The sequence below is a fragment of the Elgaria multicarinata genome, chromosome 5 (assembly GCF_023053635.1).
Source record: "Elgaria multicarinata webbii isolate HBS135686 ecotype San Diego chromosome 5, rElgMul1.1.pri, whole genome shotgun sequence".
In the NCBI taxonomy this organism is placed as follows: Eukaryota; Metazoa; Chordata; class Lepidosauria; order Squamata; family Anguidae; genus Elgaria; species Elgaria multicarinata.
Genome location: NC_086175.1, coordinates 33,619,850 through 33,635,115, shown reverse-complemented (window position 1 = coordinate 33,635,115; position 15,266 = coordinate 33,619,850). Strand labels below are relative to the sequence as shown.

At 37.2% G+C, this 15,266-nt stretch overlaps 1 protein-coding gene across 16 annotated transcripts in view; it reads left to right on the top strand.

Moving 5' to 3' along the window:
* DOCK9 (dedicator of cytokinesis 9) overlaps positions 1-15,266 on the top strand; it is a 134,902-nt gene that overhangs the window by 62,363 nt on the left and 57,273 nt on the right. For all 16 annotated transcript variants that reach the window (XM_063126089.1, XM_063126088.1, XM_063126096.1 and 13 more), the window contains exons 14-26: positions 250-332; positions 707-829; positions 3,355-3,434; positions 3,516-3,703; positions 3,842-3,907; positions 6,150-6,242; positions 8,222-8,345; positions 8,753-8,874; positions 9,624-9,710; positions 11,818-11,907; positions 13,845-13,960; positions 14,129-14,198; positions 14,292-14,417. In XM_063126089.1, coding sequence (XP_062982159.1) covers positions 250-332; positions 707-829; positions 3,355-3,434; positions 3,516-3,703; positions 3,842-3,907; positions 6,150-6,242; positions 8,222-8,345; positions 8,753-8,874; positions 9,624-9,710; positions 11,818-11,907; positions 13,845-13,960; positions 14,129-14,198; positions 14,292-14,417 — 1,368 coding nt within the window. The remainder of the gene's footprint in view (positions 1-249; positions 333-706; positions 830-3,354; positions 3,435-3,515; positions 3,704-3,841; positions 3,908-6,149; positions 6,243-8,221; positions 8,346-8,752; positions 8,875-9,623; positions 9,711-11,817; positions 11,908-13,844; positions 13,961-14,128; positions 14,199-14,291; positions 14,418-15,266) is intronic.

Here is a 15,266-nt window from a genome sequence, read left to right as displayed (position 1 = left end):
TTTTGTCTATAAGTTCGAGTACCATCACCACTGCTCCTAGGTGAGAATTTGCAAACCTTCATGCTTTTGTTAAACAGTTAAATAAATTAAGAGAAAGTGGGAAAGTAAGAAGAAAACCTACTTGAAAGGTGATAGTAGTGATTGCAGAGTATTTATGTATTTTACTTTGTACTAGTTCTAAATCAAAATTTAATGCATTATCGACGGAAATTTGTACTTATGACTGAATTGTTTTATGGTCATTTATAGGTTGCCCAGAAGGTTCTGAAAAATGCGAAGCAGGCGTGCCAGCGGCTAGGACAGTACAGAATGCCATTTGCATGGGCAGCTAGGTAATAGATGGGGCTCTTCCTGATTCATTCTTCTAATTGGCTTTAAGTATATCTATTTTTTTGGTATCAACTCAACAACATTTGTGACAGAATTCTTTGCAGGTCATGGGAACAGAACTAAATTCACTCTCACTTTATTACATCCCAGTCAAAGAATTTAGAAAAGAATAGATAGTATTTTAGGCAAATCTGTTGTTTAGGTGATGACATGTATTTTTAGACAACAAACTTTGGCTGGCTTTTATGCAGCAAATTATGTATGTTTCAGTGGGTCAAAGTTTGCTGGACTAGCTCTAGGAACGCATCTTTTCGTTTTTATGTTTCCACTATGACATGTATGTAATGACGTTCTTAAGTAAGAATGTATGTTTCAGGACACTGTTTAAGGATACTTCTGGAACACTGGACAAAAATGCACGATTTTCAACACTTTACAAACAGGACAGTAACAAGCTCTCGAATGAAGACATGCTTAAATTGTTGGCTGATTTCAAAAAGTGAGTGTTAGTTCTTTTGCTTCACAGAAATTAAATTTATTAATATGTATTAAAGTGGCAGTAATTTATTTATTTTATTTTATTTTAGCAATTTTATCCCACCCTTTAGCCAAAAAGGCTCTCAAGGCGGCTTACAAAAATATTTCTTAAGACAGTCCCTGCCCACAAGTTTATAATCTAAAAAACATGACACAAAAGGAAAGGGGATTGAGAGGGAGATGGGGGTGGGAGAAGCAAATTCAGGCACTAGATTGCAAAGTTCTTAGTTGCAAAGTTCAGCAGCTGCTTCCTTTCCCTCTCCCTCTAATTTCTGTTCTATATATTAGATTTCCACTCAAAGCTAAGACCACATTTATATGTTGCTGCTCTCTCCACCTCCAGCAATTTGTAGTCTTGTGCTCAAGATGAGTTAAAGCAAATTACATGACTTGTCTTAATAACTTGTCTCCAAATGGGACAAATGTCACTAATGTGGTACTTAACCATATGAGTGAGTTATACAGATGATACCTAAAGCAGCATGGGGGCGAAAAGTAACATATAAATAGAACCTACTTTACTATAATTGCTGCTAATATTAAAAGGCCTTTACTGAAAGAGTACCATATATTTAAAATGTGATTTTTCTGAAGATGCAACTCCCTTGAATTTAAGGTGCATACAGATTTGTAGCGTATAAAAGTAATCAGCAACTTAGAAACTGTTCGTTTTTAAACCTGATTGATGAGTGAATACACTGCACTTGTTTGCATGACCTGACAGCCCACTATAGCTTAATTTACCTGTGGCTACTGTGGCTATGCAGGATGCCCATGGGCACCCATTTTGCCATGGGTTGTCATGTTATGCAAACCCAAATAACCCTAAAACAAGCAATGAGTTATTTGAGGGTTGCCTACCCCTCAAACAACCCCTGGCTGTTGGGTTTGAATGACATGACAAGCCATGGCAAGGCAGGTGCCTGTGAACTCAATGCAAAGATGGCACCTGTGGGCCCCCAGTATAATGCAACAGCCCAAATGGGTAAAACAAGCCATAGTGGGCTGTCATGTAGTGCAAACCAGGTCATTGTCATAGCCTTTTTTCAGGTCTTATGCTTGATCGTAGTGACCTTATATCCACCACTGTTAATATAAACATATCTTTTAAAACAAATTTCATGCAACTAAGAAATAACATTTTCCCCTAAAGTGAATAAGACAAATTTAAAACAAGTAAGTAGTATCTCCTGCATTAATTCATAACTCACAGATAAAGCCTTAGATCCTAATTTCGGTTCGATAAACAGAACAAGGATTTTTTGTTTCCCCCCTTTTCTCTGCAGCTCCAAAACATTATGGATTTAGTGTGTGAGGGTGGGGGGATGGAGCAGGAAGGTGTATTGCAAAGAATTGATTGTGCAAGTAGTTGCACAACCACTTGCGCAAATGTAACTATATTTGGATTCTACTCTTGTGCATAGTTCAGAATACGAGTGCAATGCCATTTACACCTGCAGAACTACACAGTTAGATACTGTCCATAGATAGTAACTTTATTGTAGATATGTGTATTACATGATTCACACATTAAAAATCTGCGAGAATTTCAAAATATGTTAAATGTAGTTGATAAGATGTGTTGAGTTTTTAGCTTTATATTGTGTTTTTTATATTGTGGTTTAAGTTTTATATGTTAACTTGTACTTTATGGTTTTAATTCTTGTGAACTGCCCAGAGAGCTTTGGCTATTGGATAGTATAGAAATGAAATGAATAAATAAAAAGGTATTATCTGAAAATATAAGAGCCTTATGCAGATCAGTTTCTTTTTTCTTTTCTTTTTCTTTTCCTTTTGGTGTGTGAGAGAACAAAACTAGATTTTTTTTATTATTTTTACAATTGTACACAATTAACAACAATTGTGTTAAGAGTGAAAAGTCAAACTGGGGGCATTCTGAAAAATTTCTACAGATAACTCTGTATGGATCAAATGGTCACGAGAAGTTGCTAAATTGTTCTTGCTGTGCCTTCAGTGAAGAGGCTGCATGAATATGTGTGAGCAGAAGGCAGTTTTATGCAACCAATCTTTTCTTTTCCCCTCTTCACACCCTGCATCCCTGGTTTGCTCATACCACTATTAAACATTGTGGGTATTATATCTTAGACAAATCAGTGAGGTGAGAATCATCCAAAGTTGGAAACTTGAAAGCAGTACAACATTCCTTTACCAGTTTGGTGGTCTCCCCTCCCAAATCAGCGTTATAAAATACAATGTTTTGATAGTTTCCCCAGGCCTGTGGAACAGCCTTTTGGGGGTACAAAGGCTGTGAGGAGAGAAGGCATAGGGAAAGATTGTTTGTGTGAAGTTTCATTCAGTTTGCACAATTTTGGATACAACCTATTGGCTAGTATTAATTTGGCAGTGCCTCATATGAATCTTTATCCTTTCTAAGACTGCTTTGGTCTTCCATTGCTGTTTTAACTGTTTTATCCAGCTCTGTTTTTCTGTAGAATCAACTGGTTTCTTTTCTCTTTTTTTTCATAGACCTGAAAAGATGGCTAAGTTACCAGTAATTTTAGGAAATCTAGACATAACAATTGATAATGTTTCTCCAGACATCCCAAGTAAGTATGGCAAAAGTATTGTTAAATAGCTGGAAAGCTTTTTCTCTTCAGTTTTTTTATTGGCTTTTAATATATTTTCAGATTTTGTTAACTCATCATACATTCCCATGAAACAGTTTGAAAACAGTACCAAGACAGTAGTAACGTTTGAAGTAGAGGAGTTTGTTCCCTGTATACCAAAACATACCCAGCCTTTCACCATCTACAACAATCACCTTTATGTTTATCCAAAGCACTTGAAATATGACAGTCAGAAGTCATTTGCAAAGGTGAGTTAATGTGCCCGCTAATTACATTCAGATTCAATGCCAAATTGAATCTGAATTAAATCATGTGATCTTGTTGAGGGTTTATATTATTTACCTAAAGCTTAAAAAATAAAAGTAAATCTCTGTGCTCCTTCTTAGGCCAGAAATATTGCTGTGTGCATAGAATTCAAGGACTCAGATGATGAAGATTCTGTACCTTTAAAGGTTTGTTGATTTAATCTCTGGCTCTTATAAGCAGTTCAGTCAAATAATCACTGCCTATTTACAAGTATCATATTAATGTATAAGGTTCACAGTCAAGATCTTGAATATTATTTTTCAAGATTTAAGGTAATTCAAGTAACATTGCCTTTAAAAGGGCTTGTTCTTGTAGATCATTTTGAATCTCTAATCCTTCATTGGAATACTGGTTGATCAGACATGTTTTCCCCCCCAGTAAATTTTATATAGAGTTTCATCTTTGTCAGATTTAATAGAGGACTATAATCAGCTAGATGCTGCTAACTGTGGACCTACAGTAGATCCACCAAGACTGAAGATAGCAGTTTAACAATTGAGGAGCTTGGTAAAAAGATATCAGCAAACTATACACATGCAATCCAGCCCATGTTAAACCTTCTTAAATAGAATTGAAAAACAACAACTTCCTAAGAACACATCCCAGTCACATCCCATTCTTAAAAGGTTGTTCTTTGCAATGATTGGGATAAAGTTATTCTCAAAGATGCTGTGTGGCAATTGGCTAACAGTTTCTCATATATCATATTGCACAGATACTGGATTATATATCATGGAAATAGAAGGATATTATAGTACCCTGTTACAGTATACCTCTCCTCATATGTAGTTCTTTTTAAATGGATACCGTTGTTTTTATACTATTGCTTTTATGTTTTTGATGTTTAAATTTTGTATACTTTTTAATGTTCACTGTTTTTAACTTTTATAAACCTCCCAGAGAGCTTCGGCTATGGTGCGGTATATAAATTAATTAAATAAATAAATAAATATAGAGAACATAGGTTAATCACAGTTGCTAACTAATTTTGGTTTATATGTTTACCTTAAATTGAAGAGACTATCTCGATTATTTATATAGCCCATCACTGTAAATGATAATTTATACAGTAGCAGAAGCAAAAAAAAGTTAGGTTTCCACCCCAAGAAGCTTACAATCTGACACGCTATATGAAAAGCTACTTGCACACAAGGTTATTTTCTATTCAAGAGGAGGAAAGATTCTGATTCTATGAATTATGACAGGGTGTGAAGAACTCAATGAATTTAGTAATCTGTACATTGTTTGACACTTCATGTCATTTAACTTTGGGTGGGTGGAAAAGATGAATTACAGGTGGCATAGCGCTATCTAGTATTCTCAGCAAAATTTCAGGAATGGAATGCTTTTTTAAAAGGAAAATTTCGAACTGCACAGTAACGTATGGTTGTAATTTCCATACAGGTGTGCTGTAGTATGTGTTGCTATAGCACACCTGTTAATTTTCTTTGTGCCTGCACTCATGCATTATTGCACTTAAATCACATCCCATGGCCTTTTGAAGCCTTTATAGAGTTCGAGAAAATTCTTGAAACTAGCAGCATGACAGCACTAATGCAGAAGAGTGTTACATTTAAGCTTCACACAAGAGGCACTAGGAACTTCAACAAAACTTTTTTCTGTCAAGAAATACTTTTGTAAGCCGCCGTGAGAGCCTTTTTTGGCTGAATGGCAGGTTAAAAATGCTCAAATAAATAAATAAATAAATAAACAAACTTTAATTGGAATGAGGGATATAAGAAAAACAAGAACAAGAGAGAAACAGATGCATAAATACAGGACAACAGGCCTGCTAGTCTCAACTCAAACCCTTCTTAGTACAGTCCACTTTAGATCCTGAAATAACCAATGCAATTTTTAAAGAAATAATAATCCTACTACATATTCCAATGCCACAAAGATATTCTTGCTATATGCCATCAGCTATACAATATTGCTAAATATATGGAGTAAAGATGCATGGAACCTCTTATGGGCGTTCCCTCATCCGCTGCCACTTGTTAAGCTCCTCGGAAGACGTTTTCTGAGCATCCTTGAGGTAAGGAAAATAAGGAGATGTGAAACAGAGCAGGGACATGTATCGATGGCCCTGCTCTGCCTGGGAATTTGGAATGTATTTTCCAATGATGTACACAAATGTATTTCTGCTCAGCTTTAGGGGAAATTGTAATGTTTTTATAGTTATATTAAAGAAATCTGAAAGTGCTTTGCTTAATGATAAATTTGTCATGTACTCTTAATAAATGTGTGTTTATTGGTTTGGACGTCCTCTTGGATTTTTAAAATAGCAGATTTAAAATTCTTATGCCGATACTCTCAACATAGAGTACAAAAAAGTTGAATAAGTCTCTCTCACATGCATGTGCTCTGTCTGTTCTTTGATTTTAGTGCATATATGGCAGACCAGGCGGACCAATATTTACAAGACAAGCATTTGCTACAGTTCTGCATCACCACCAAAACCCAGAGTTTTATGATGAGGTAATTGCTTTTGTACCTAACAATTTTTATTGTTTTCCAGAAAGAAAGTGAAATGTGAGGGAAAACGTTGCTTAAATTAGAACTCAGTAATCTTAATCAATGTACGAGACAGCCCAAGGCAGCCAGTATCTGTTTGCCTAGACTTCCATCCATAGCATGGGTATAATAATACCAGCCTATTTTACAACACTGTTTATTATTTATTTATTTATTTAATCAAACTGCTTGACTGTATCTAAAATAAATATCTCAGAGTAGTTTGCAACATAACGATTTAAAATACAAAATTACCGCAGTTGTAAAAGCATCTGAATTAAAAATATTTAAAAACAAAGTATAAATATCCTCAATTAAAACATTTAAATCTGAGAGCTAGCAGTCTAACTAGGCAGTAGAATCAGTTGGGGAAGACCTGCGTGAAAAGGTAGATCTTTAACTGATGTTTAAAACATGCCACAGTTGACACTTCCAGCATAGCAAGGGGGATGGTATTCCACAAAGTGGGTGCGACCATGGAGAAAATCTGCTTCAACCAGCAAGGCCACCTCTGAAGATCTTAGCCATCAAAAGTGTTTACATCAGGGAATGCAGTCCATGAGATAACTTGGTCCCAAGTTGTTCAGAACTTTATATGACAGCAACAAAACCTTGAACTTGGCTTTGTAGCTAAAAGGCAATTGTTTCAATACTGGTGAAATATGTGGGCAGCCAGGGGCCCCACTCAGCATCTTGGCTTCCACAGCTTCCTGGCCACTGCATCTTCTGGACCAAGCACAAAGGTAGCTTTACATAAAGTGCATTGCAGTAACATAAATGTGAGGTTACCAGTGCAGGAACTACAGTGACCACGGTAATCTTGTCCAGGAAAGGACGTGGTTGGTATACCAACCAAAGTTGGTAACCGGTGCTTCTCACCACAGACGTCACTTGGAATTCTAATGACAATGATTAATTCAGGCGCACTCCTATACTACTTACGTGTACTTTCTGGGGAGTTCTCTTACCTAGAACAGGAATACTCTCCAATTCCCATATCTGGTAACCATAGTGTTTCAGTCTTGTCAGGCTCTCATCCAACCCATCACTGCAACCAAACACTGGTTCAGAACATGCACAAAACTCTTGATTCAGAAGTCATAGAGAAATAGAGTTGAGTATCATCGGTGTACTGATAACACGTTGCCCTAATGACTGTCCCTAATGGCTTCATATAGATGTTAAAAATCATTGTGGACTGGATGGTACCCTGCAGCACCCAACAGTAGCATTCAGGATGCCACAGCACAGTCACACAATGCTACTTTCTGGGACTGTCCCTGCCATGGGAGCGAAACCACTGTAAGACAGTGCTTCCAACTCAGAGAGACGATCCAGAAGAATACTATTGTCAACAGTATCAAATTCTGCTGAGAGATCAAGCAAAACCAACAAAGTTGCACTCCCACTGTCTCTCCCCTGCAGAAGGCAATCCCTCAGGGCAACCAAAGCCAATTCTGTTCTAAAACCAAGCCTGAGTGCAAACTGAAATGTATCGAGGTAATGTGTCTTCCAAGAATGTCTGTAACTGCACAGCCACCACCCTCTCAAGCACCAAAAAGGGAGTACCACTGCAGAAGTTGGCATAAACTTCCAGATCTGGGGAAGGCTTTTACAAGAGTAGATGCAACACCACTTCTTTCAAAGCAGCAGGCAGCATTCCATGCCTTTCAGCACTGGATGCAATCCATTTCTCACCAGCAGAGGTGGATCACACCCACTAAGTAATTTAAATGTTTTGAAGCCTGCCTATTATTTTCAATTGCACTGAAAATAATTGTTATAAAGATATATATATATATATATATATATATATATATATATATGTGTGTGTGTGTGTGTGTGTGTGTGTGTGTGTGTGTACACATACATCTTGTGTAGCATTCCACTACACTACTAGAAGATACTTTCTGAAGACAAACTTGTATTTTATTTTCTCTCAGGTAAAAATAGAATTGCCCACACAACTACATGAAAAACACCATTTGTTGTTTACCTTCTACCATGTCAGTTGTGACAGCTCAAGCAAAGGGACTACCAAAAAGAAGGACATAGTTGAAACACAAGGTATGATCAACTTGGCTTTTATTGTGATATTTTAATTTCAAAGTTAAGCATCTTTAATAACTTTCAAAATTCAATATTTGGTCAGGCGATCTTCTTGATGTTTTCTTACTATGAAAAGAATCAGTTCTAAAAGTATTATTGACCTCAATAGGACTTGCAAGGAAATGTGCTACCTACCTCTTGTTCTTTTAAATTAAAATTGAAGCCTAATTCTTGTAAATAAAAAATATGTGCTTTATTGCACTGATTAGAACCCTTCTTTAATGTTAATAATATTTTGGAACAGGTCTTACAATAAAATACATAAGACTCATAAAGACTTCACAAAAGTATTTGTGTTAAGATATATCATATATTTACTTGAGGTATGAATATAAAAATGTGATTTCTATTTTTATTTCTTGTAGTTGGGTATTCTTGGCTTCAGCTGTTAAAAGATGGCAGAGTAGTGACAAATGAACAGCATATTCCAGTATCTGCTTATCTTCCATGTGGCTATCTCAGCAATCAAGAACCTGGCATGAACAAAGTAAAATAGTGTGGAGAAACCTTGATTATTATTTTTTTAAAAGTAACTGGACAAGGCAGCTAACATTTATGTTTATACCCAGAATATGTAAGATGTGTTTACACTGCTTAGCTAAGTCTGTGTAACCCCCAACATTTAACGACTGTTAAACATGTTCACTGTACTGTCACTGACAGTAAAATATTTTCTCTGCGAACAGAAATAAAGTGCCAACATTTCATTTTGCTTATCTTTTAAATGATTCTGGGTTTTGCTACAGGAAGTACACAATGCAATCAGAATCTGTACTTAACTCAAGAGTTGGTGGAAAAATTGTCCATTAGTGCTAAAATTTAAATATTTGTTTCACAGTTAATATTGACAAAAGACAGTTAACTGTAATTTTATTATCCTTTAATGTCAACATTTGGGGAGGGCTGTGTGACTGTGTAATAGCCTTAGAGAGAATTATCTGGTTAGTAACTGCACCTTTATTTTCCCTTTACAATTTTATAGACATTAAGATTTTCCATAGATTTTGTACTGGGTATAAACCATGTAGTCTTTTAAAAACATATTTATTTATTTTTTGACTTTTAAAACAGTATTGCCTACTAAATGCCTTTTTGTGGATTTTATTTTGGTTCTTTCTCCGTATTTATACCATTTTGTTTTACAGAGCATCCCGATATTTCCATATTTGGCATGCTGTAGTGTTTAGACTAGCACATAATGTTTGTAGCACCTTAATTTTCTTCTTTATAATGCAGCATTCTGGTCCTGAAATTAAATGGGTAGATGGAGGAAAACCACTGTTAAAGATCTCAACTCATCTAGTTTCTACTGTATATACACAGGTAGATGGTTTGTTCCACTACAGCTTTTTACCAAATGATGACTTGTGTAGTTTTTATAACTCTTTCACCATAACATATAAATCTGCAATAAAGGTTTGATGATCTTGCTCAGCTACCTCACTGTGGTGACAGGAGAACCAAGCTTTGGGCAAGCAAAAAACTGCAGCTACAGGGAGAGGCAAGCTTCAGAGGGGAGGTGGAGGCACGAGAGATTGAACAAGCTGCCACACCTCCATCTCTCATCTTCTGCTCTGAGCCTCAATGCTCTAGGGGCACTCTGACTTCCCACCACTGTTAGCTCTGAGCTGAAGTGTGGAGATGCATGAGCTTGCCTCCGCCAATCAGGTGCAGGGGTAGCTTGTTTACTGCTTGTTTTCTGTACTCATCCTCCGCTGTATGTTTAGAACTTGAAAGAGGAACAGTTTTCCCTCTGACCTTGTACTGCGTTTGAGATGTAGAACAAGGTCAGAGAGAACACACTGCTCCTTCCGGGGGTGGGGAGGGAGGAGTGAAGGTTTGTGGCAAGAACTATCTTTTTCTTAACCTGTAAGGCCAGCTAAGATTTGTCAACTCCTGTCTGCAATGCTTCCATATTTTAAGATTGTAGGTTGCAATGTAATTATGGCTTTTGTGCTAGCAGAAAGCACTTCTGCTCGTGCAAGGCAGGGCTTCTAGTTTCACTGATCTTCCCTACCTACTGTTGCCCCTACATTCTTGAAAAACTGCTCCTGAGCATTGGGCATGGAATATATCATGGGAGGACTGCAATAGGTTAAGGATCAGTGGAAACAGGATGCCTTGCATTGGGCAGGTGGATGTGCTTTCTGCTAGCACAAAATCACAACCATGTTTTTAAAAATGCCCCATTGGGTAAAAGCAGGCAATCAAAAATAGCCTGTGCCAATGGCCAGCAGCAGTTTCAGATTTGTCTGTGGAAAAATATTTGGAGAGAGGCTTTGTATAGCTTCTCCTAGCACTTTAGTCTCTCCAGCAGAGGGAGTAATTGGAAGTCAGCTAGAGGAAAGTCCAATGTTTGTCCTGAAGGTCCTGCTTTTGGCTATACCAACAGTGGTTAGGGTTGTTGATAAGGAAGAGGAACCAAAATGTCAAAAACGAGGAGTGTGTTTGGGTGCATGTTTTAATTTTTTTCACTGCTAAAGCATATGGGGGGAGCAATAATATGGCCCCTAGACAGCGTCTGACAGGCATTGGATATTTCGGACTCCTGGATGTGAAACCCAAGACAGCACTCCAAGCTCAGAGCCAGGAGTCCAAGTTCCCTTCCCCTCAGAACAGACAAAACTACACCATCTGCCTGGATAAGCCTGCAAATGAGATCTCATAGAGGGGTGAAGGGGGGGGGGGCGTTCCAGTGGGCGGGGAGGAGAGGAGACTGGGGATGCAGGGATACCCCCGTCTAGTTAAAATGCAGAACAGAGGGCACAATGTGCCTCGTTCTATGCAGTGGATACTCATAAGCTTCCGAGTTCAGAGGCTTACAAGTACTCAGAGCAGGTCAATTAGCAAAATCAAAACCACCATGTTTTTGCTATGAGATCAGGGACAACAGCTTTGTGTAGTTGAAATTAACCATCTCTTACCAGAGCTGAGACCCAAGATTATGTAAGTAAGACATAAAATTGCTGAGGACTCAGTTTAATTGCTTTTTGTTCTCAAACATAACTCTGATGAGTTCTGGAAAGTGAACTATATCTACACAAGATTAAACTGGAAGTGGTGACATGGTAATGGAGTGACTCATCAAATCAAAACAAAAAGCTCAGCTAAAAACTTTTCTTTTTCCTAAAGCTTTTAAAACTTGATTTTGTTCTGACTTTATACTGTTAGTTTTACCCTACCCAGTGCCTGTTTGCTTTCTCTTCCCCTCCTTATTGTTTTATTATGATTTTATTAGAATGTAAGCCTATGCGGCAGGGTCTTGCTATTTACTGTTTTACTCTGTACAGCACTATGTACATTGACGGTGCTATATAAATAAATAAATAAATAATAATAATAATAATAATAATAATAATAATAATAATAATAATAAAAAAAAAATATATATGTTAATTGACTTTACCTATGTTTGTTTTTCCTTTGCTAGGACCAGCACTTAAACAATTTCTTCCATTATTGTCAAAAAACTGAGTCTGGAGCTCAAGCCATAGGAGCTGATCTTGTGAAGTATCTTAAGGTATAAAATTATAATGAATGGGCACAGATAAATAGCGCGATCCATGACATGAACTGTTAATTAAATATATTAGTGTAAACTACATTTAACCTAGAATCTGACCTATGTAGATGACTAAACTACTCCATTGGGAAGTCACTCATCCCAAAATAAGTTGGTTATCTGCATTATTCTGCAAAGTCTGTATTATATTGACAAATAGTAAGGAGGATTTTAACCCTAGAATAGACCATGAGTTCTGCTAGAATTGTTTAACCCTTGCATAACCCACAATAGCTGGATGCATATGACATAACCTCCGGTTGAGACTTGAATATGCAGAGTGGTGGCTGGCACATCCTGCAGCCTCATCGAGGGTTCAATAACCCATGGTGGGATGTCATGTCATGCAAACTGGCCCCTTTTAAAGTACAAAAATAATCTATTCTACTTTACATAGGCTGTGGAATGGTTCAAGCCAAGGATCTGTTTCTGATCTCTCCTTTTGTATGGTTGGGGACAGTAATATCTTAACAGGCCTTTAAGGGTACTAAATGTACACACTGGAGGATGTAGTTAATTTTTCTTAAATTTGCTCCAGCAGGCCCTCACTTTTATAAAGATTTATAGTATGCTCATGACTGGCCAGTCAAACAGGTTTATGGGTCAATTTTATGATGGTGTCACCAGGCAGGACATCTCCTGCCCTTTCCCCACCTTATCCTGCTGTCAGAAAACACAGAGATAATCAGCTTTAGAAAATAAAACCACCAAATTGTCCCTTGTACTGGAGCCATTGCACTATAATTACAGGAATTCCACCACTAGATGGTGATGTTTTATTGATTTGAATGGAAGTTCAAACTTAACTCAGGCAAAAGTATTCCCTTCAAACCCATGTAATGAGCCAATTGCAATCTCGGGACTATAAAGGAAGCAGAAAGCAGTGGATTTGTATTTTAGTTTTTTTTTAACTGTAGAGATGCTCTATAGTTTGAGCCTTCAAATGTACACACTCAGCATGGTTTAGAACTGTTTGTTTGCTTCCATTTCCCCTCTTCTCAGTGCTTCTATTCCTGTGATGAAACTGGCTGTAACTGTGGCTTGCCAATTAAGATACCATGTTAAACCATAATTAGTACAAAACATGGTTTGCAAATCCACTTCTATCTCTGGTTGCTGATTCTGGTTAGCCAGCTGATTTCATACTGTGGTTTGTCAATGCCAAATCACAGTTAAGCTCTCTTAATAATAACTTGATATAAAGGGTGAAAGAAGCACACAGTCATTGTACGGCTGCCTAATATTAAGTGTCTGGCATTTTCAGTATTTAAACAACAACTTTTTTTTTTTACAAATGTCCTGAAAACATTTTAACATGGCAGCATTAACCAGCATGCAGGGACATTTCAGCATATGCTGCAGTAACTGCGGAGCATGTACTTTTGTGCTGGCTTCAGCATTCACAGTGGAATTACTGTTTAGATTTATTTCCTACGTACCTATACTCATTTACCCATCTTTTCATATTGGCCTGGATTCTGCTGAGCTATGGAATAGCGTCAGTTTTCTGTAGAAAGCCATTTACACATATTCTTATATTTGCACCCCAGTCCTAATCTCAATAAATCCTATTGATTTCAGTAGAACTTGCTTCCAAGTGAAGATGCTTAGAACGTCAGGTATAGGGCAGTATCCAGTTCGGAACTGGTGCTCATATAAATTACATTGTGTAAGCTGTCTCTAGTGTAACTTCAATAGCGTTTGATGGGGCAACAGGGTTTTCAGGAAACCCGACATGGAAGCAAACACTGTTTGTGTTGCACTACAAGTAGCTTACACTAATGCAACTTGGTCTAGTGCCAAGTGGGACACTGCTTATAGACTGATTGAATTTTGTAGCAAATACTTTTTAAAAAGTCCTTTATATCTCATGATTTTTATTTTGTTTACCCTAGAGTCTTCATGCAATGGAGGGCCATGTGATGATAGCTTTTTTGCCTACTATTTTAAACCAGTTGTTTCGAGTGCTTACTAGAGCAACTCAGGAGGAAGTTGCAGTGAATGTGACAAGGTAAGCATTTTATTGCAAGAGCTCAGTCTCACCCTGGAAAGTTGCTGATGAGAAAAGTAAATTGCTGCTGAAGATGGAATTTTCTTTCAAAATGCATTGGGCATAAATTAATCACTTTGGCATTTGAAAATGACTTTTTTTATCATTATTACATTTCATTTCATTTAGGGTTATCATCCATGTTGTTGCCCAGTGTCATGAAGAAGGGTTGGATAGTTACTTGAGGTCCTATGTCAAGGTAAAAAATATATAAATATGTCAAATGTGATGCCATTAAAACACCCCTACTAATTATGTTAGCATTATACTAAGCTAATTTTCTCTTCCAAAGTATGCTTACAAAGCAGAGCCTTACATTGCTTCTGAATATAAGACCGTACATGAAGAACTTGCCAAATCCATGACAACAATCTTGAGGCCATCTGCTGACTTCCTCACAAGCAACAAGCTGCTTAAGGTATATTTTGAAGTTTAAAAAAAGCTTTGTGACTACTGTTGGTATTGCCAGTTAAGATTGCAGGGTTTTGTTTTCAGATCAGGCAAGATCCCTTCAGTGCTGTTGAAGCACTATATTTTAGGCTGTTGAGGCACTAATTTCCCATAATTAGCTGGAACTGGAATTAAAATAGAGACTTCATACAGCATTTAATATAGGATGCAATTATCCAGTATATCCTTCCCCAAGTTTACTCACGTGTAATTTCTGTTCAGCAAAGGTCGTTTCTGATGTTAATTTTAAAAAATTGCTTGGAGGTCCTATCTATTTTATTTTTTCTGTTGATTGTGTCTGGGGGATTGGTGATGGATAGTTACATAATAACCACTTGAATAGCCTCTCAGTTCCTCCAGCATCAATTTCTAGTCCTGCAAGGGTGAGGGTTTTAATTGCCGCTTTCTTTGTGTTGCATCTGTCATTTCATTCAGTTAAGAAAAACTGTTTGAGAGGCAATTGAGTAGCTATCCATCACTAATCTCCCAGCCACAATCAATACGGAGCAATAAATGGACCTGACTTGCAAAGACAAAAATTTTAATTAAAAGTGCAGGTGCCTTGGAACGCCTCAGTAGTGCTTTGTCTGTCTGTATTGGACAGGCTAGTGCTACAACTGCATTTTTCTTCAAAAAGTGGCAACATACCAAAGATGAAAAAAATGTGGTGGGGGGGGGCAATACAAAAATACTGGACTGCAACAATTTGACATCAGTACTTTCTATAAAGAATGAATGAACAAAGGCTGGCAATTCCAGAGAAAAGCAATCCAGAAATCATTTTAGGTGAATAAAACATTTTTTAACTGTAAACTGT